Consider the following 22967-nt stretch of genomic DNA (forward strand, 5'->3'; position numbering starts at 1 on the left):
GATGACTGATCGGCTGATCAGAATGTGATTTGTGAGACAGTCAAAGAGACAGACAGTGAAACGGAGAGCGATGGAGAAGTCTTAATGTGGTTGGGAGCAACAGCGTGACTTGGGTTTAAAAAAAAAAGAAAGAAACAGACTGAAGCTGATTTGTAAAATCTCAGTGACTGAGAGCGTGAGATAAAGAGACAGGAAGTCAAGAAGGACTTAGGAGGCCATCCTAGATCATTTTAGTTTCATTGCTCGTGCAGATTTCTGGTGCCATGAATCATGCATATCTGTGGCTAAGAAGACAATATATGTAAAATAATATGTTTGTTTTATAGGTTTATTTATATAGATCTTTTCATCTCTTTCATCTTGCACATGCTAACGCTCTACTGCAAATAGTAAATAATCAACTTAGCTTAGCATAAATACTGGAAACAGGGTGTACAAACAGTAGGGTGTTGAGTTTCTCAACACAGACTCAACCCAGTGTTTCCCTTTATTGTCATCTTGGGAATGTGAGTACTACGTGAACTTATGCAAGGAAGAATGCACTTTTAAAGGGTTGACTCTACAAGAGTTTGTTTTCTTGCTAAGCTCTGTATTGTTCCCCTCTCTCTGCCTGTTTCTGCCCAAGTTTGTGTCTCACAGTGGCTACTTGTGATCTATGGCCTCATTTGGTGTGTTTTTGGTCTGTCCAGCCAAATTCATGACAGATGAGGGCATATCAGAAAGATAGAAAGGCAGAGAACAGGGGGATGGTTATGAGACTTTATTTTTTTTCTTAAACAAGCACTACTGAAACTGATATTCGGACTGCCCATTATTTTTGTGTGTTTATAAGTCATCCAGCATCGTTTCGGTGTATCCTTTGCACATAATTTAAAGTGTAATTTACAACAGCGTTTTGAAGTTGTACACTCAAACACTGCACCTCAGCGTGCTTACATTACCACAGATAGCTTGTTTGCATGCACTTAGTTGCTGGTAACATGTGTGCATTTGTGCAGTCGTCTTAGAATTGGGCTCATCCATCAGCCTATTGTGTAGCGATAGCGCCTTATATTCCTCGCCATATTATACAGATGGGACAATTACAGCTAGGCCTATAGCGGCAGCTAGCTTGGGACCAAAAGGGCCCCATATGTGGAATGAAACATCAGTCGCAATTACATTTGTGTGTCTTTCTCATCTATCCTTCCCTGTATTCCTCATTTCCACCCTCCTCCATCTAATCCACCTCCCCCACCCCACAACCGCCACCCTCCTCCTTCCTCTCATCTGCCACTAGGCAAATTAAGAGGCTCTCTATCATGACCCAAATGAGAGAGGCTCATTTGTAGCAGTTATTTATTTGTAATAAACTCTCCCCCCAGTCATCTCCTCTGCTCTGCTCTCTCTCCACCCTCCACTCTGGAAACATGGCAAAAAAGAAAGAGAAAAAGCATTTGAATGCTGCTGGGGATATTCCCCCCCCCCCCCCCCCCCCCCCCCCCCCTTCAAACACTGTCCATTATCATTTGGAGACTAAAATGAATGTTTAAAATGGACATTTTCCCTCCGTGATCTCATTCTTTCTGTCTTCCACTACCTCTTCTCCTAATTCCCCTGTCCTCCCCCAGCCTCACCTCCCGCCACTGTCCACAGATGAATGTGTTTCCCCTCGGCAGCAGCAAATAGGCCACGGATGAAAATGCCATATTTAATATAAATAGGTGGTGCTCACTTATGTACTGTCTTGCTCACACACACACACATACACACACACACACACGCCAATGCTCCCCAGCCACCTCAGTAAGACAAAGAGTCTTTGGCTGAGCATTTCCCGTTTCCCATCCCATTATCTGTTTTCTAAAACTCAATAATTGAACTGTTCCAATGGAATACATCATCTGGCCCACTATCACAAAATCCCATTGAATAAACTTCTCTCCCTGGCTATTGTGCTTGAGCATGACATGTTTTTTCTTTCCGTCCTCCCTTTATCAGATAGGCTGTATTACTAGCGTGGTATTTGTCCAGGCGCAAGTAATGACTGCAATTTGCTGCTATTTGATGTCCTGTAAGGGGCATGGGCCTTGTAATGGTAGCATTATAATAGTTACCAGGCACAGGTTACTATTACCATGTTATGAATCTGCCATAAGCTATTGTGTCCAACTGTACATTAGAGTGACACAGGAGGAGGATATGTACAGACCGCGCAAGAGATGCCGGGATTACTGACATCTAGTTGCGGTATTTGCTGTTTGTATTAAAGCTGTCTTGGGATGTAATGTGCAATTGGCTCATATAAGGAACGGAGTTTCCCATTATACTTTAATCCAGTCCTGCATTTATAAGTTAGACTGAAATTATTTGCAAACCTTCACCAATCTGTCTGAGAGTGGTTGCAGTGAGTTTGAGTCATGCAGCAGTTATTTAGACGGATCTTTTTGCAAAGATGACCGGTCGCCCAGAGGTAAAGGGTGTTGTATGGTGAACCTCTGGGTGACCAGTTGGTTGCTTCAAATACTCGCAGTCGGTCACCAAATGTGAAAAAATTCAGTGCAGTCACCTGGCAACCACAGATTTTTTTCTCCAGTTTGCAAGGAGGTTATCGTCCCATTTTTACTGTAGTATGACTGAGCCATGAAAATATTAAAGGATAGACCTGACACTCATGTAGGGTTCATCAAAGCAGATTGAGTTCATTGTTAAGTTGAGACAGAGACACTGTTTTCCCCATACTATCTACAACTTGAGCAGCTCCTACCCAAATGCTCTTCTGGTGGCCATCAGAGGCTGCTTTGGGAGGTGAGAATCATGTGAATGGGGAAGATTTTGAGCAGCGGAAGGTACTGTAAGCAGAGCAACAGAGAGTACGGGAAATTGGAATTTTTTTTTTAAAGTATGTTGACATTAAAACCAACATATGCAATGTCTGATCAATCAAGCATAAGACATGAAAAGAGCATGATTCAACATTTGAAGTTTAATAAGTTGAAAAACGGTGCGGTGAAGGTAGGGTTTCTTCTTTGAAGCTTTTTCCACTGCTGCGTCTGCAGCTGCCATTAGAATTCATCCTCACCACCTTCCAGCTCACCTGGTGTGCCTCCTGCCTCTGCAGTGTTATTGATGTCGTACCTCGCCTATCTGAGGAAGCAGGAGGTGTGCATGCACGTTCTCGTGTGTGGATGCATCCTGGGTGGTCAGTGATGTATTTAAGAATTTAACAACTGCCCCAGAAAACTTGTCTCAAACTCTCAATTTAGTCCAGAGAGTAACTTTCTCACTGGCGTGTGCTTGTGTGTGTGTGCTTGCCTGAGGCAGTTTCCTGTCTGCCAGTCTACCTGTCACTGCCAAACAGCATCCAGTAAGTTCAGATAAAATACACAGATTCCGATACGCTGCAGATTACGGATTTATAAAAGAAAAAGATTAAACCTGAATGTGCACAGGTGTGATTAAAGCATTTTGCAAGGGATAATTAGTCAACTTCTTCTACACTTTGGGTATAATCCAGTGTAACTTGTCCTTCCCGATTATCTTGCAAACAGATGGTGAAGGCAGCAGTATACAACATGCATGTTCAATAATAATTGCAGCCATCCGTTGACTTCTCAATGCTAATTTCTGCAAGTTTTATCGTGGCCTGATGTTCAGATATATCTTCAGTTGCGCTTTAAGAGACTGATACATTTGGACAATGTTGTTTGATGTCCTTGTTGATAGAGAGGTTCCCCAGTTCCTATGCAAGAGATCAGGTTTCATAGTTTTATTTCTTAGTGCAGTCATGCAGAGACACAAATGGCAGCTAGGACAGATTTAGGAGACAAAAGGAGTAATCCTCGATGTTTATCTTAATGGTGTTAAGTACAGTACCACAGTATCGTGCATTTGGTTATTGCTTATTTTTCACTGGAGTGCTACACAAAGCTGGTTTATGTAGTTTTTGGAGTAAGTGACAGACAGCCTAATAAAAATGTAGCTGCAGAAAAGGCCTTACAGCTTTACGCTAGCTAATTTTGAATGTACACTCATTAGTTTGGGAGAGTTGTAAGGGACTCAATAAGAAAAGAATTGTCAAAATTAACATAGTAAAGACAAAGACAGACAGACTCAATGTGGGTCAAGGCAAAAAAAAGCTGCAACCTACACTAATTCACCATGGTTGCTTCTTTGCTTTAAACACACTAAAACTCTGTAGCTCCCATTTAAGTCTAGAGCACTATAGTCAAAAAAGGATTGCTCTCTACTACGGTAATTCATATTTGGTGGAATGAAGCCTGGATTATACTCAGCTGCAGACACTGACAGCTCGAGACCCGATGACCGAGTTGTCATTACCGTTGCACTTCTTTGAAGTCTGCTGCCTGGACGTATGCATAGTTGATGCATTGTAAAGTGAATTCTCTGCGGATGTGTGCGTGGACCTCGCACTCACTGTCTGATCTTGAAATTTACATCACAAGGACCCAAGAGGACCCCATCGGACTCAGAAAAGATAAAACCTGCTTGTTTTTTTTATTCTGGGACTTTCCTGCCTTTCCATACCCAGATAGGAAAGAGCATAATGCAGGAAAGGCCCACCTCACTGCCCTTCTAGAGCAGTGGCAACATGTGTCATACAACCTTGATTGAGTTAGATACAGTATGATAAGGAATGGTGGGGTGGATGTGGTTTGCAAAGTGCTTGCACAGCAACTGTAGGCAGGCGAGTACCTAGTGCACCCTATATAAAACTTGTCAACTGGCAATTTCGAATATTTTTAGCTGAGATAATCCTAGTTGAAGCCAAAAAAATGAAACTGTTGGTCGGGCTAGAGGAATTCTTATGCGATTGCCACATCAGCAGGTTGATTTTGACCCTTTAGCGTCAAATTCCACAACAATCCTTCAGTATTCCTTCCAGTATTGATCCTTGAATCCACTACCCAACCAAACGATGACTACACTGACGATTGCACAAAGCAATGTGCCTAAACTTGCTATATGTGTCTAGTTATAGCTCATCATCATAGGCTGAACAGCAGTCTTTATGGGGAGTGTGAATCTGATCTTGATGATCAGATTAGCACCTCTAATCCTGAGGGGCTAAGCTGATTTTTGATGCATACAATCTGCGCAGTGCTCTTAGATCTTTTTGCTTTGAATAAATTGCAACCGAGTTTTATTCTTCGGCACGCGACAAGGAGAAATTATCAATGCCTAAAAATACACAAATTGTTTGCTTGCATCAGAACTGTGGGCAGCACAGAGTATATGTATTACAGAGATAAGTTCTTCAGAGGGTGTGTTTACATGTTTGTAGACCTCTACTTTTCTCCCTCTAGCTACCTTTATATGCAGCAGTATGGAGTTGTAAGCAGCACTTTCAGAGCTGTTTATCTGTGATAGTCACAGTGGGCTTGTTCCTTTAATCTCATGTTCCAGACGCAGGACACCTCCAGTAGATCCTGTTTATACCAACCCTATATAGTACAAGCTGTTTGAAGGTGGTGTAAACAGGGTTTCTGTGCAGCTTTAACCAAGTGTGTTTGCCGAATGCGTGCTTATGTGCGTGGGTTTTTTTTTTCTTCTTCTTCCTAGGTCACCCGTGTACCAGTGGAGAGCTGTGAGCAGTACACTTCCTGTGGAGCCTGTCTGGGATCAGGAGACCCTCACTGTGGCTGGTGTGTGCTGCATAATGTGTAAGTGCATACTCTTTACTGCCTCGTATGTAGTTGTTCCGGTGGTTGCTCAGTGGGTGTTCTGCACTTAATTACAGTCTGTCACTTCAACAGAGTTGTGAGTTCTGCCTGTTTATGCTCATGGTAACCACATTATGTGAACCTGTTTTGGCACTGCATTTGTCAGTGTGTTCTAACACAACAAATGCCGTGATTTAACACCTTATATAATGACTTTCTTTTGAAAATTGTATTTATATAAGTGTATCTGTTTTTTCTTGGATCAATAATTGACAAAAATGTGTCACTCAGTGTCACCTACACTGAGGCTTAGACCTGTGACTTATTCATAAACATGGTATGAATGCTCTCATTTTACTATTTTACTATAAAGCAACACTTTGAAAGCACATCAGATCTCGGTGGGGAGTGTGTTATCAACCTACAGGTAATGGTAAATACTGAACAATATTACAAATTACAACATTCTCCAGACCCTGTCACGTCTGTCACATGTGCTCAGGGTGAACCTGCTCTCATCTGTGAACAGCACAGGGCCCAATAGAGGATGTGGGGCCCTCAGGCCACCCTCATGAAGTCTGTTTCTGATTGTTTGGTCAGAGACTTTCACACCAGTGTCCTATAGAGATTGACAGACCACGTGACTTTCGCGCATTTCATGCCGGGAACTCGTGGCAAAACAATCCAACTACCGTAGTAGTATCAAATGTAAGCATTTGCAGCACTGCAAAACGTTCATTCTCTGGTTCCAATACCTTCTTGCTTTTTCTTTGTCCCCCCAAAAAGTTATGTACAAAACGAAGGAGAACAATGCCGGTCCGTACAAAGACAGACTTGATGAAAAGTCAAAGAAAAGATACGAGGAAAAAATCAAAGGAGTGAAAGGGTCAGACCCTTACGAGCACACAGAGTGGACAAAATACGTTAGCGTGCTGCCCAACTTTCACCACGCTCATATTTATAATTATACGGTTCTTGGAGTGAGTGCATACACTCATGAAGTTTAGTAACTTCAGGTCACTGCAACAAGCCCAGGTACAGTTTACCGACGGATGGGTACAGGACCTTGAAATGCACCGTGTAGAACGAAAGACCATCGTACGTATCATAAGTTTACCAGTCTCACAAATCGTCTTCATAAATACACATTCGTTAAACGTTTATTAATAGGACCTTTGAGCTCAACGGTAATTAATTAGTAGTGGAAATAATTTCTGGTTCGTTACAGAAATGTAGTAGTGACAATAATATTGTATGCTGTAATCGTACTGGGCAATTAGTGATACAAAAAAACCTGTTTTATCCTGTAAATAAAAGTATATGTTTTTGTCAATGTACCATGGTAATAACAGAAGCGAAACGCAATATTGTGTCAGGACAATTCACTATTTATGCACAATAAACAAAGGAGCATAGCGCGACCATTTCTGTTCAGCGCCAGACGTGCTTGTAACCTATATCACCAATTATGTTATGAAAAATGACGTATTAACTACAACAAAACACTGACCTTTGTGGGAATGCTTGGAGCAGACTAACATGTGTGCTGGAGTGTTCTGGGACGTTATATTTGGTCTTTGAATGGCTGCAATCCAGGCCATCTGTCGCCTCTTTGTTACTTCGGAAACATGGCTCGAACAATTTCTCTTCAACGACGTAATCCCATAACAACCGATCTCTTCACCCGTCGGCTTCCCGTGGCTGTCATGCGACCGGCTATTGCAGTTAATAATACAACAGCTTCTTGCCATTTTTTGTGCTTCTTTTTATCGCTGTGTAATGTAATTTCAATTGAAAGCCTGCGTGCGCTAGTACCTCTTGCCACGAGTTCCCAGAATCCTTTGCGGGTTTACCCCTGAATGACGTCACATTTTCAATCTCTATTAGAGGTCATTTTTAGAGCCTTGGCAGTGCTCATCCTGTTCCTCCTTGCACAAAGGAGCAGACACTGGTCCTGCTGATGGGTTAAGGATCTTCTAAGGTCCTGCCCAGCTCTCAGCTGAAACTGATTAGCAACCCTCTCGTCTACTTAACTGACCAGATCAATATCCCAGAAATTTAATTGACTTGATGCTAAACTCTTGATTAAATGTGTCCCTTTAATATTTTTTGAACACTCTATAATGTGTTGAAGGAAAAAGTTATTGTAGCTTTGAAGAGTCTCTCCTTCCATTCACCCCTGGTGTTGTAATTATCTGTACATCTGGCAAAGGAAGTCATAATCTGACTACTTTCTCTAGATTCCAGCATCCTCAAACTGGCCCCTCACAGCCTACATTAGCTTCAATATTAAACTCATTTTCTGAGGATATAATTGGCCTTTTCTCTTCAGTAGCCACTTTCTAAAACCTTGTTCTGCTAATTTGGTCGGAAACACTTGCATATAGGAATTGACCATTTATAGCTAATTATATTGTTTGATTTAGTGGAAAAGGTTCTGCTCTCTAAGAGAGCACTAAAAGAATGCAAAAGGCAGCGAGGATTCGGTTGGGAGATCCAATTCCCCTTCACAAATGCGTGCAGTAATTCGACATTAAAGCTTAATTAAGGAAACATTACCAAATGTTTAGCACATAAGGAGGATGCTGGGGTTAAAAAACAACCAAAAAAAAAAAAAAAGCTGTGCCACATCTGACATCCAGGTTTCAGCGGAGCAACAGTGAAAAGTGTTAAGTTGTAAAGGACAGCATGTACACCAGTGTTAATATGATTGGGAATTTCTGGTCAGCTGGTAGCCAAGCAGCTGATGAATGAGCCGCTGATGGTGAAGCATGAATGAGCAGCTGGTGCCAGTCAGTGAATGCAAGTACATTCAGTGCTCTGCCCGAACTAATGCCTTGCTCTACGTGTTTATTGCTCTTTTGGACTTTATGTTTGACTCTTATGCATGGTCAGTCTTCACGGTAATCAGTCCTCGTAGACTTTGCTAAACCATAGCTCTGATTAACTCAATGCTTGCTTTATAAGTACAAATAGGCATACTGATGACCACACTATGGTTCTGTTGCTATTAAGAAAGTGCTGAATGTGTGGTTGTCATGTTATCATTAACGCATACTCCTGTTTCTCCTGTGTTAAACTTGTAACTGCATAGGTTGTTTATATGCACCTTTGCAATTTACTTCTAATTCCCATGCATCTATGCACTCACTAATGAACAGAGTCGGTGTCTGAAACTCAGCATCCTGTGGGTTATCCAATAAATCAGTGATCTCGCTGTTTTTTCTCTTCCCAACTGAGAAGTGCTTAAAAGCCACATTTGGACCAAATGCCTTTAGCTGTGATACTTAGTAAAATGTACTCTACATATACAAGCACAACAAGGAATCAAGACTGGTGTGAATTTCATGTACAACACAGGTATTTATTGCTCATTTATTGCTTATGTGAGCATATTTTTTGTCTCTAGATGTTCGAGGAAGGATCGCTGCAAACGAGCAGAAGAGCCTCAGCGTTTCACCACCAGAGTCGAACAGTGTGTCCGACTTTCCATCCAGCCAGACACCGTCTCCGTCACCATGTCAGAAGTGCAGGTACAGCGCACTGTCTGACCTTGTGTATCTGTTCAGCTACTCTATAGAGGCTTCGTGAATTTGTACGTGGTCCTCGTATAAGATGAGTGGGGTAAAGATTAATGGCTGGGAAAAATGAATAAGGCAGATGTGAAATGAGACTAAATAAAGCTTGTTTTGTGTTGTAGCTAACAGTCATTTTGAGTATGAGCTGAAAAGTGCGTTTTGAGCCACACGTCTGAGCAGCATTTTCTGCTTTGGGCCATTACTAATGAAGTGTATTGATTTAAATTTCTGCTGTGTCTCATCTTTCTGCTTTCTGTCTTTTTTTTCTCGCTAGCTTGTGCTTCAGACACAGAATGTGCCGAGTCTTTCTGCTGGAGTGAACTGCTCCTTTGAGGACTACGTAGAAACGGAAGGGCGCATCTACGGCGGACGCATCTATTGCCTGTCTCCTTCGACGAAAGAAATCGCTCCCATCACGCGAGACCAAGGTAGACAATAAGTCAGAAAAGATATGACGTTGGAGTTAACGTAGACTTCACAAATGTCTGGCTTTTGTTTTCAAAATGAATATCTTATTTATCTGTTAAAGTGAAAAAGAAATGTAATTTCATATCATAATTATTACATGAAGAAAACTGAGAACTTTTTAAAAGTAGATTCATTACTGGTGTCTGAGTCCAGCTAATTTTTTTGTAATGGAAAATGCCAGCTGGGAGTAGCTGCCTTAGGGTTTTTTTCTTCCACTGATGTACTTTGACACAGATTCTGGGCAGCAACACAAAAAAGGCTTTTATTCAGATGAAAAACAGACCTAGTTGTCAAATTTTTTACCTTTTCAGCAAACTGCATCATGAAAATACAGCACTTGCATTTGAAACATAACAAATTTTTTGTCCCTCAGTGGTGACAGCAACATTCACGACCTCCTCCTCTTACAGCCAACCATATACTGTAAGCTAGCAAATTCAAAAACTGCTACTATTTTGACACTAGCTCCTGTTAGCTTGGGTTACAACTGTGTTAAACTATTCTGAGGCTACGTAAGTGATTCATAGTAATAAAGTGCCCGTGTGGGCAGCTCTTGGCTTAACGTTTAACACATGTAGCCTGGACATCCTTCCAAGCGAAAGGTTTTACCCTATTAAAAAAAAGCTTCTTTATCAATATTTTTTTGATCAGTAAGTGTAGAATTAAATACAATATTGTGAACAGAAACAATGAGATGAAAAAATGCCATCCATCCATCCATCTTCTTCCGCTTTATCCGGGGCCGGGTCGCAGGGGCAGCAGCCTAAGCAGAGAAGCCCAGACCTCCCTCTCCCCAGCCACCTCCTCTAGCTCTAGCCTCTAACACCAAGGCGTTCCCAGGCCAGCCAAGAGATATAATCTCTCCAGCGTGTCCTGGGTCTGCCCCGGGGCCTCCTCTCCCTCCTATATGGGACATGCCCAGAACACCTCACCCAGGAGGTGCCCAGGAGGCATCCTTGTCAGATGCCTGAACCACCTCCCAGATGGCTGAACTTCTCACCCTGCGGCCGCAGCACCGGTACGTCTGTCGATCGCCGGCTCCCTTTTCCCATCACTCGCAAACAAGACCCCGAGATACTTGAACTCCTCCACTTGGGGCAGGAACTCATCCCCCACCTGGAGTGGGCACTCCACCCTTTTCCATCTGAGAACCATGGCCTCAGATTTGGAGGTGCTGATCCACATTCCCGCTGCTTCACACTTGGCTGCAAACCGTTCCAGTGCGAGCTGGAGGCCCTCACCCGTTGAAGCCAACAAAACCACATCTTCCACGAAAAGCAGAGATGAGATTCTGAGGCCACCGAAGTGAAAGCCCTCCGCCACTTGGCTGCGCCTAGAAATCCTGTCCATAAAATTAAAAAATGCACTCAGGTAATTTCTCAAACTCGTGATCTCAGCCTTTTGGGACCATTTGTACTGATCTGCTCTGAAGCAGTTGCATCTCTGGATGTGTGATGCTAACATCATAGGTAGAAAGCCAACGCATGTACAGTAGCAGTCTGACAAGTTAACTTCACAGTGCAACAAATGAGACAGTCTTTAAAGTATTGGTCCGGTAAAACTAGTCTAGAAGAGGTGTGGCCATCTATTCATAGTCATGCATTAACCAGATTAGTTGTCCTTGTTTTAGAAAAGCTATGTTAGAAAGATATCGTGGGGCGATCGTGGCTCAAGAGTTGGCAGTTCGTCTTGTAATCGGAAGGTTGCCGGTTCCAGCCCCGGCTCGGACAGTCTCGGTCGTTGTGTCCTTGGGCAAGACACTTCGCCTACTGGTGTTGGCCAGAGGGGCCGATGGCGCAATATGGCAGCCTCGCTTCTGTTAGTCTGCCCCAGGGCAGCTGTGGCTACGACTGTAGCTTGCCTCCACCAGTTTGCGAATGTGAGAGTGACTGAATAGTGGAATTGTAAAGCGCTTTGAGGGTCTCGAAAAGCGCTATATAAATCCAATCCATTATTATTATTATTATTATTATTATTATTATTATATGAAGATATGTTTTTAATTTCTCCATTGCAATAGTCTGATCTATATTTATCACTTTCTAAGAAAAGGTCTGACTAGTTCTCCATGAAAGCAATATCAACATCTATCCGTCTACAGTTCAGTTCTTACGGTCGAATGGTAACCAGTTTTGACCAGAAAAATGATATCAGGATTTCAGTCATGTTCACTGTGTGAAGCTTTCTCAAATCTGCTGCAGTAATTTAGTCCTGCTTTCAGGTGGACATAAATTATTAGATCACACAGTGTCACTTTTTGCATTTGTACATTTCAGCCCTCTAACAAACTTTTGTTTGGGGAGACCATGACGGGCTTTTCAGCTGAACAGTTTTGCTCGATGCTAAATATGAATTGTTTGCTTAATTTGACAGTTTATTCAGCTGTGTGAGACACAAGACATTTTTCTCTTCGGCTTCACCCACTGCCTCTCGATTATCAAAATTAGAATGAGCACATTTATAAACATACCGCTGAAAGCCCATGAATGTATATAGACAGCTGTAAGTGTTTTTGCCACTGAGTAACTCTAATAAATAGATTTTGCTCAGAGCTCTTTTTACTCTCCAGCAGAAGTGCTGTCTCCAAAACTGCAGATTTACAGGAACAGTGAAAGCGTATACATTGACTAGGACCAGGTTGATCCTGGGGCCATGAAACATTTTCCATATACGAACTGTTATAGATGGACTATGGAAATATAGAGTAGAGTATAGAGTAGGGAGGTCAGAACTGTCTCAGCAGAGGGTCCAATCACGCCCACTGATGTGAAGATTGCAGAAAAGGCGTTAATAATTCAAATTTACCAGTACAATGCATTGCTGCTCCTAGTGTGATGGTACCAGTGTTGTTGTATGAAAGAGTACCTTTTGATCCTGTTCAAAGAACTAAAATGTAAAACACTGTTGTTGAGTTTGTGCCTGTAAAGCTCCACAGATCTTTAAACGTTAATGCACACCTTCGTAATATTTAAAGAATGTGGATTCATTTATTTGGATCGGTTATTATGCAGTGGGTTTTACTCGTCTTTGCCACTTGACATTCTTTGTAAAAAAAAACACTAATAAAACACAATGTGTTTGTTATGTTTGACTTTGTAGGTGACCGACGCATAATAAAGTTGTATCTAAAGTCGAAGGAAACTGGGAAGAAGTTTGCCAGTGTGGATTTTGTCTTCTACAACTGCAGCGTCCACCAATCGTAAGTTGAGAGCTTGTTGCTAAGTAGGAGGGGGTGAAAGGAGAAAAATATCAGTTTATGTTTAGTTTCTCTGTTAAATTGCTTTAACACTCTTTTAAATAGCTATTGAGGTTTCTCAATGACATCATTCATTGCTCAAGAGTTGTCATCCATATTGGATGTTGGTTGCTAGAGAAAAATACATATTTCTTTACTGATTGACAGTGCTTTTTGAATGTTGCCGGTTCAGAACCTGTCCAGAAATACAGAATTCAGATCGCTGGGTGCCAGATGGTCCTGGCCTGTGTAACTGGACCTTTATTTACTTGATCTTTCATCGTCACCATGATTGTCACACATCCAAAAAGTTAACATCACACAGTTACTTGACAGATGTCTCCAAAACCTCAATACAAAGATCATACTGCCGGTCAGATGCAAGATGAAAATCAACAGGTGGCTGAAGTTTTAAAAGAAAAAAGTGCTAAAATACTGCAAATAACTGGTTTAATACAGGAATCAAGAGAAAACCATGCAGCCGTTTCTAATTCAGTATTCAATCTGTTCAAGCTTTTTACAAATCAATTAGTTAATTAAATCTAAAGCAATGAAGGGACTACTGGTGAGTGAAATAATAAATCGATTCTTAACCATGGAAGACTTAGAAGAGCAGCCAAGCTTGGGAGGAAAAAGACGTCACTCATGTTCCTGGGAAACATATTATCCCTAATTTAAGTATAGGAATACTGGTAGATTTTTCAACAGTGTTCTGAAAGCAGGTTTTTATATGCATGTTTGTGTCTGTTGCTTAAAAAGAAGGTGCAAGACAGGAAACAAGGAGAGGTAAACGGTCTTTTCAATTCAATTCTATTGTATTTTACTTATACAGCGCCAAATCACAACAGCAGTCGCCTCAAGGTGCTTTATATTGTAAGGTAAAGACTCTACAATAATACAGTGAAAACCTCCAAAATCACTGACTCAGTTTAAGCAAGCACTTGGCGAAAGTGGGAAGGAAAAACTTTTTCTTTTGTCACTAAATTTCTATCAAAAACAATTTCTACATGACACTCTTCTTTTTTTTTTTTGTCTTTCTGTGCGTACACAGGAAGGGGGGGACTAGGGGTTATTAGAGAGAGTGACAGAGTACTGAGATCATCCTGATAATGAATGAAAGAATGTGTTCCTAATTGTCCTGCCTTGTTAAATAAAGGTTAAATGAAAATAAATAAAATGTCATTTGCTAAATGAGTCTTGGCTGCTCCCCCTGAAGTCAGTGCTCGGACTTCGCACACACTTTTCCTCTCTTTCTCGCATTCGATTCACTTCCACCTGGCACAGACTCCCAGTTGCATCAATAAACCTGAAATGAAAAAAGCATCTGTAGTATAACTAAAGTAGATTTATTGTTTCTCTTGGCAATGATTGACTGAAGAATCACTTCCTCTCTCAGTGTTTACACCTGTTTTATATTTTAAAAGAATATACAATACAGAATATAGAAGAATACAAAAGAATTATGTAAAGATGTGCAGAATTGTCATTTTTTTACTGTATGTGGGTTGTATGAGGGTTTAATATGTTAAGTCATGACAGTAGCTTTTAATTACTGATTCACCAGCATTATAAGAGTCCTTGTCCTGCTACCATCCGATCCTCACTCCCTGCAGCCTACAGCTCTCTTTTATTTTCCTGCTGTCCCACTGTCCTCTTGTCTGCCTGTTGACTTCTCCTCTCTCATTCATCACTTTGCCCATCTCCCTGTCACCTGGCCCCAACCCGTCTCTGCCCCCTGCACACCTCCCATTCCTTGCCTCTCTCTCGTTCATCAAGCCCATTTATTGCTCGCGCTCTGCTCTCGGCCCTGCATATATCTGCATAGTAATAGGCCGTTAATTAGCTCTAGCTGAGGTGCCTGTGTGGAGATGGTCATAATGGAGTGGGCTTGGAGAGAGCGCTCACCTGGGCCACTTCTCGGGGCCTCCAGGCCTACTTGAATGGCTTTGATTCTTTTTTTTTTTTTGTGAATGTGTGTGTAGTTTTCCGTTTGTTAAAGAGCATGCAGGATGTGTCAAAGTAACTGCAAAAAAGAGCACCAGAGTGCCTATTTATGCATATTTGTATGCATGCAGGACATGTTTACTAATGTGTGTGTGGGTGTGTGTTTATGCTGCTTACCCCTGATTAACTAGCCCGCCTAGTCGCGCTCTCTTTGCAGCATAAACAGGCATGCTGTTGTTTAAGCCTTTGATGTTGGCTTTGCAGGGCCCCCTCAAGACTCTGCTGGACTGTTAAAAAAAATAATAATAATACAGCGCTGTTACTGCCAGCTGTAACACAAACCCGCGTGTCATGCAATACTCTTCACCTTTCACCTCAAAATCTTTGACCCGCCCAACAACCACCTCCGCCTGCAGGGAGCGGGATAAAGAAGTCGCTGCTTTCAGGGGACGGTAATCGAGTCATCCTCGTGGGCGCGATGGGCGGATGAAAGCCCAGCGTAGAAGCACAACAGCAAACGCACAACAGTGGTACTGTATCAGCACAGATGCACAAGCAGAGCGGGCCTGCAGGCGAGCGCCCAGACGGGCTCAAAGTTGGATGCGGGCACCAGCTTCACCAGCAGTGCACACGCTCGTGCAAACACACAAAACAGGTGCACGCACAGTCAGAGGGAGCGCACGCAGACAGAAGCCACAGTACTTGGCGCGGGTGAATTGCGCTGTGAGGTGTTTACATATACAATATCCGAAATTTGCATTAAAAAAAGAGGTTTGGAATAGTTTAATTGAGCGTGCGGGAGGAGGAATAATATATAGAGAGGCATAGAAACAAACAGGTGGCAGGGTGCTGGAGGGGGAAGGAAATTCACATTCTGGGAGAGCTGGTGACGGGAAAAGACGAGCGAGAAAGAAGTCTTCAAGAGGAAAAAAGAGAGAGATAAAGCCGAGTGTTGCCGAACGAAACAGAAATTGTGCCCATTGTGTCGGGAATAATGCGTCCCACACAGCTAAAAGGTTAGCGCCACAGCCTCAGGCCACCATGACCATTACAATATGAAAGGGCTGAAATCTATGCAGTGAAAAGAAGCACTCCAGGGAGGGGGACCGGCTCACACTCCAGCCCCTGGAAAGGGCTCTTATTTTGAGGCCCATCGTTCCCCGTCGCCCCACTTATTATCCACTGCTAGAAAAAAAAAGTTTATAGTTAAACTTTTCTGTCATTACATCATTACTTGTTGATATTAAGACAATAAGTTGTTGGTCTGGGTTTTAAGTGAATGTGACCTGGTTTAATTAAACTGAGGGTTGAGACTCGCAGACTTACTGCTTTTGGACATTGCCGTGACAAGATGCAATAATACCGTATAATGAGTCTGAGTCCCCTGGTGAGAATCTAAACTTCTCATTTGGCTGCCGTGCTGCTGTATAACTTAATGATGTATGCATCATTTTATTGCCACTCACTTTGGAGCTTTATTGGATAAAACACAAAGAGGCCTATTTATAGATCACATAGCACAGCCAGCCTACCCCGGGTTCCAAGCAGCACCGTGCACATGAAGCACAGGCAGATATCTGCGAGATACATTATCAAACCAATCAGAGGTTCTAAATCAAAATCACGCTGCGCTTATAGCTGCTTCGAGTACTGATTACGGCGTTAAAAGCTTTCAGCTTCATGCCTCAAATGGGTCGCTTTTGGGCCCACCACATGCTGACATGTTTGTTTGAGCTGCAGATAAAAGCATAGCCTGCAAATTAAGACAGAATTGCAGTTTTATCCGTGACTTTATCCTCATTGACCAGATTTAAATGAGGATATGATCGTTCCCTCCTTTCATATATGCTTGAGCGGGGCCGTTGCACGCACATCAACAGCTTTGTTCCATCGATCCATCCTCCCTCGAACAAAAGCTTGGAGAAGATGAAAAGGCGTTTGACCCGGAGCTGTTGCTGGGCCTTGTTAAATAGCAGGGGACTTTATTGACTGCACTGCAGCAGCGCCGCCACTTACCCAAGCCGGTTGTCCAGGCATCAACAGCTCTACTGTAGGACAAGTCTCCACTGCCCAGGTGACCCAGGAGGAATACCTCGATGTCAGCACGGGTGATGACTTGCGTGCATAAGTTTGCCTTAGCTCGATGTTGTAGTCTGAGCTCTCACGCTCGTTGCTTGTGAATGTGCACGCGCACTGACCTGCAACGGGAAATCGATCAAGCCCGGAGTTAATAGTGAGGAGGAACTGGCTCACCAGCTCTGTTAACAAACACCAGACTGTTAGCATAACCTCAGTCCACCCTTCCCTCCATGGAAATCCACTGGCATTGATTAAAAACCTCACGCTGCAGTTCAGTCTAGTCTCACCAGCTTAACTCTGGCTATATGAAGCCTTTGCCGTTGCTTTGGTACTCCGGCGCGGGCGATTTAAGAGTTAACCCTCGAAAATTTAAAAAACCAAGGACATAGACCCGAAGACAGAAAGAGGATTAGGCTGAGATCCAATTTAAAGTCAGTGTTTCCGGCAGCAGGGTGGCATTGTCAGCGGAGCAATTGTCCTTCAGCTTGGTGGACCTGGTTTGCGTTACTGTGGTGTTCTTGAACTAGACTTATCAGAGATCGCTTGTCAGTCAAACTAAGAAGGTGGTATTGTGATTTATTTCTTCTTTGACTTTACTGCTGAGGTTTTTATATCTCTTGAAGCTTTTTTCCCAACTAAGTACGAGCTCTTTTTCACTTTCCTGTCCAATCCTTTAAAGCCCGGGCGAATTTGGCTTCAAAGGTGCCATAAAATACTCGTTTTAATTATGTTTTACTTTTTATTTCTTGTTTTTTTTATTTGTTTTGGTCTTTTAGCTCAAGATATTGCTGAGCAGAAAATCTTGGTTCTATATAACGAACAACCACAACAGGAAGGTAACACAGGCTTAGAAAGACAGCGCTATCAAGAAACTCGCTTCACGATGAAGTTGGAGGTGGCAGTAATAACCAGATGCTGGTTAAATAAATAAAAAACAATAATGAAAAAAAGACCCCGCAGGTTCTCAGTCAGTTCCTCTGGTGGATGTGGGTGTTATCGGAGGTCTGATTGAGTACAATGACAGCATATGGGAGTGAGGACTGACAGGACATGTAATTAGAGCTTGCTTTTCTCAAGCCAGTTAAGTGACATTTAGTTTAGAAGCGGTGTAAAGACTGCATAGCTATGACTTGTTTTAATTGAAAGAATTTTTTGGGGGGGGATTTACTGAACATTTCTACTTCTGTCACTCTGTATTTTTTAATTTTTGTATTTTTCCTTGACAGCGAGCTTGAATTTAAGCGTTCTCTCTGCAACATGTTTATGAAGTGAACACTTTCTCTTTGCTCCTGTGGGTGTCAGATGATTGACAGAAAGCAGAGTGTAATTTAATACACCGCTGATGTGAAATCACTTGAGGAAAGTGATCAAGTAGAGACTTCAGAGCCAAAAAGTAATTGAACAACTTTGAAACTTCTCATATTAACAGCATTACTAGCCATGGCATTTTCCCTTCCGCTGCTTCTTTGTAGGGACCATGATAGCCTCGTCTTTGTCTGGTAATCCATGTTTGAATGTGTATGCATTCTTTTTTTTTTTCTTCTTAAAGTTATAGAAAAACTGGCTTATCTTGGTCTGCCAGCTTAGTTTAACTTTAAGCCTCCAAGCATGGAGAATACGAAGGGAGGAGTGGATCACCAAGGATTCCTTCCTGCTCTCTCCTCCTGGCTGTTTTCAGTAACCCGCCCTCTGGCCTTGCTGACAGCTCAAATAAAGTCTTAATGAAGGAAGCTGCAGTTGTGCTTCTTGGAAATTTTGTGCTACTATGTTGATGCAAGTCAGTGCTGGGCTGCCACGGTGTGATAAGTCGTGTTGATATTTCAAATGCACCTACACATGTCCATAATCTGCAAAGAATGCAGGTCATAGTAGCTGGACTTCCTTCAGTGCATTTTATGCTTAGAATTCTCCAGTATAGAAATTTTGGATTGTCTCTTTGGCTCAAATGTTGCTAAATTCAGTTGTGCAAAAGTCTTAAGCCACACCACTTTTTTTTTTCCTTTCAAAGACTTTCTTCTCAGTTTTTAAAAAATGGTCTTGATCAATAGTTCTCCAAAGTCTGTGAAGGTGTTTTAAAGTTTTTCTTTAGGCATTACATTTCAGTCCAGTCATTGTACCTGACTAGAGAATGTTTTTTGTTTTCTTTTTCATGTTTGTTTGTTTTTGCTTGTTAAGCCTCTTAACAGTGATCTATGAATTAAGGCATTAAAAATGCACCTAACCAGGGTTGTGTCTACACCTAACAGAAAACATAGCAAAGAACCAGTTTTAAATGATATCTTTAGGCACTTTGTTGCTAACCACCTCTCGCATTATCACATAATTTGTCCCACATTTTGTTTTGTTTATTGGAATCCATGAAAAATGCCATAAAATCATTTTGTGCCAGCAATGTGATTCCCAAAGAGCTATTAGCTGATAAGCTGAAAAACCTGATACTGGGGCTCATGGATGCATCCAGCTCTCGTGCTGATCCATCAATGGTTCACTCTGAAGCGTCATCATAAATGGTCTCAGTGGAAAGGTGGCTGTCAAGACACCATTTTTAAGGAAGGAAAACATGGATAAAAGGTTGAGATATGCCAAGCTAGACATGAACTAGACTCAAAATCAGTGGCTAATTTGAACTTTTATATACTTCAAATTATAATTGTCAATCTGTATATAAGACGTCATTGCAGTGGAGGCTCTGACATGGTGTCAAAAGTCATTGAATCAAAATGTACCCTCGCATTTTGATCCACCATGCATTGCCATGTGGAAAGCATGTGATTGGTCCCAATCACCCTGCCAGTGCAGTCAAAGCACACCTGAAAAACGTACAGAACAAACTGGGGAATGCTATCAGTCATGGATTGGCCTCCCCAGAGCCCAGACCTCAACATTATTGAAGCAGCTTTACAGAAAACAGAACAAAAGGCAGCCAACATTCAAAGAAGAGCTTTGAATGTCCTTCAAGAAACCTGGAAAACATTTACTGAAGACTACTGAACTAAATTAAAAGAAGAGAGTTCAGGCTGTGTTAAAAAATAAAGGTGGTCATGCCAAATATTGGCTTTCAAGCTTCTTAGAATTCCAGGTTTCAAGAAATCACTGGATCTACTCTATAACAGTTTTTCTAGCAAAATATAAAGAAATGAAAGTGGCTCAATCCTTTTGCGTTAGCATTGCCTACAACCAGTAACAATAGGGATGAATTATTGGCATTAAGGACAATAATTGGCTGGTATATGATACATAAAACACGTAGCTGCTTAAGAAGAATAAAGTACATTATGTTATCATTTTTGATCTTCATTACATTATGCCTTCAATTTTCAGGAAAAATATAGATTTATGCTCTATTGCCTTGGTATGTTTTTGGCACTTGAAATAATGAGAGACTTCAGTATCTGAAACGACCAACAAAGTCAGCTCTATTTCTTTGCCTTTCACTCTCTCATTAAGGGAAAGCTGTGATTGTAGTAAGGAACTAGCATCTATCTGTCAGTGCAAATCTTCTCTTTCATCTTTAGAACCTATAGCATAAAAGTGTAATTTGTCTTTCTGGTGGTGTAGAATTATCCTTAAATGTAAACAGGATGTTGTGACAAAGCAAAGTATAATGTATACTTGTTTTTCCACTGGTTTTCCTCACATCCAAATAACTCACCGCTGGCCACAGTTTCTCCTAGTTTCTGCCTGTTTCCACTTCCTTGGGCATCATGGCAGCTCAAAATTATGAGACTGAGGTCTGTCACATGCCTGCAAATATTCATTTTGAACTCATAAGCATTACATTAGCAGACGGAGCAACGTTGAGTCTGTCACGGGGGAGCAACCTGTAAATTAAAATGCCAAATGTTCAGTTTTTCTTCTTTATAGTTACATTTTTTATGTTCTTCATTGTAGCTTGTCAGCCTGGAAGCCACTGTGGCAGGATCAGGAAACTCAAACTGCATTAAAGGACATTCAAGGATGTATACACAAAGACATGAGTGAAATAAATACATAAATCATGTAAACCTCATCCTTTCTCTCTCCTGTTCTGGCTTGCTGCAGGTGCCTGTCCTGTGTCAATGGAAACTTCCCCTGCCACTGGTGCAAATATCGCCACATGTGCACACAGGATGCCAGCGACTGCTCCTTCCAGGAGGGACGAGTCAACACCTCAGAGGTACGGCTTTGAGCATGTGCACACACACAAGTGCTGCTGAGCACACGTAGTTATACATCCTGTATAAATGACAGATTCAGAAGATGGCCTATCAAAGCAACACATGGATACATTAATGAGTATCAGTGGATTTGCATACACACAAACACACACACACACAAGGAGGTATGGTGGCATAGTAATGCCAAGGGTGCAGCTGTGGCCTGTATGCCATCTGAGTGTGTGTATATGAGTATATGAATGAGTGCTGCTGAGAGTGGCCCAGCAGCAGCTGTTGTACTCTAAGCAGCACTGGATTTATTCACTTATAAACAAGTCGGGGTGAATGGGTATGCAAATGGCAGAGCGCACTAACGTCCCAAATGTTATATTTGCATGAAAACCCTCATCTATCCATGAGCCGACTCGCTCTCGCAGTTCCCGTGTCTCTGTCAAGCTCCTCTAATTCTAACCGGCTCGCTCGCAAATGCAGAAATTCACTCTGACAAACACAAACGCACAAAAAAAGAAACTTCAGTGCCTTCAGAAAGTTGTACTTAACACCCAGACACCTTCGCTCTAACTTTGCCTCTATTTCAGGCAAAGAGTTTTGATGTGCACCCCTCCCCCCACACTCTTTTCCTCTCATTCTTGTTTGTAACCTTTTCCCTCTTTTTTTCTTCTTTCTTTGCTCGTTTCTTTACTCCGAGTAACTGCGTGCTGGAAGCAAGCATGCTCAGCCTTTTATTTGATCTCTCGCTCCTCTCGTCATCACTCTCTCCATCCTCTCATAAAGCCTCAGTTGTTGAAAGGATATCATATCAAAACTAAAACATTCAGCTAGGTGTGCGCAGCGTAGATGGGTATAATGTACATTCACATATTTAGATATACACAGGTTTACACACCTATGTATCTTTAAGGGAACATGTTTGTTGTGTGAATCTTTCCCTGCATATTGGTGTGTTTTTAACTTAAGACAGTGAGGTAATCATGTATTAGAATTTTAAGTGTATGAACGGTGCTGCAGTTTCAGGCATTGGAGAGTGAGTGGAAAGGGAGACGGGGGTGTGGGTGCGGGGAGGATAACACTTGACTCCACACAGCCTGCCATCACAAGTTACGCCCTCCTGTAAATACCAGGCTGACATCCAACCTTATCTACTTCACAGAGCTACACCAATTCATCTTTTATTTTTTCTTCTCTTCCTATTTTTTTTCTTTTGATATACTCTTTTTTCCCTTTTTTTTTTTATTTGGTGCAGGCATCGCCATGGTTACCAAGCCCTTTGAATGTCAGCAGGGGTTTGTTGAATTTTGATAGACACAAAAACACACATGCACACACATTTGTGCCAACCCCACATCCTTACATGGGTTTTTGTTGTCATTAACAGCACATAGAGTACAGATACATCTTTATTTTTATTGTGAGGGATGCATGTGTGCTGGTGTCCACTGTAAGGAAATCTCCCTAACCCTGTTAAATAAAACACTAGCAGCTAAATTTGCCAATTTTACAGTACGCCTATGCCTTCTTACTGCAGATGTTGACTTATATTACTATCACACAAGTGATAACGTTGGTTGGAGACCAGCACCGCCATGCACCCATCATGACTTGAGCGATGAACTTGCGATCTTGTTGCTTTTTAAAGGATTGCTTGGAGGACCGTGGGAAGAGCCAGTCTGCTGTGGGTCTGCAACTGAATGTGGTCAAGTTGGCAATTTAAAATTACATTTAATCTTTGATCATGTTTAAACGTCAACAATGTCTTGCAATCTGTTACCATCTACATACGTAGAAATTCACATTAGCTACTTACATTCAGAGTCCAGCCAGAACCTCATAGATCTGAAACAGC

At 41.9% G+C, this 22967-nt stretch overlaps 1 protein-coding gene across 2 annotated transcripts in view; it reads left to right on the top strand.

Moving 5' to 3' along the window:
• LOC102778858 (plexin-A1-like) overlaps positions 1-22967 on the top strand; it is a 304340-nt gene that overhangs the window by 150046 nt on the left and 131327 nt on the right. For both annotated transcript variants that reach the window (XM_006785272.3, XM_006785273.3), the window contains exons 5-9: positions 5563-5663; positions 9073-9196; positions 9516-9669; positions 12809-12908; positions 21009-21123. In XM_006785272.3, the coding sequence (XP_006785335.2) occupies positions 5563-5663; positions 9073-9196; positions 9516-9669; positions 12809-12908; positions 21009-21123 (594 nt within the window). The remainder of the gene's footprint in view (positions 1-5562; positions 5664-9072; positions 9197-9515; positions 9670-12808; positions 12909-21008; positions 21124-22967) is intronic.

This window comes from Neolamprologus brichardi, chromosome 20 (genome assembly GCF_056152115.1).
Source record: "Neolamprologus brichardi isolate AB-2024 chromosome 20, ASM5615211v1, whole genome shotgun sequence".
In the NCBI taxonomy this organism is placed as follows: Eukaryota; Metazoa; Chordata; class Actinopteri; order Cichliformes; family Cichlidae; genus Neolamprologus; species Neolamprologus brichardi.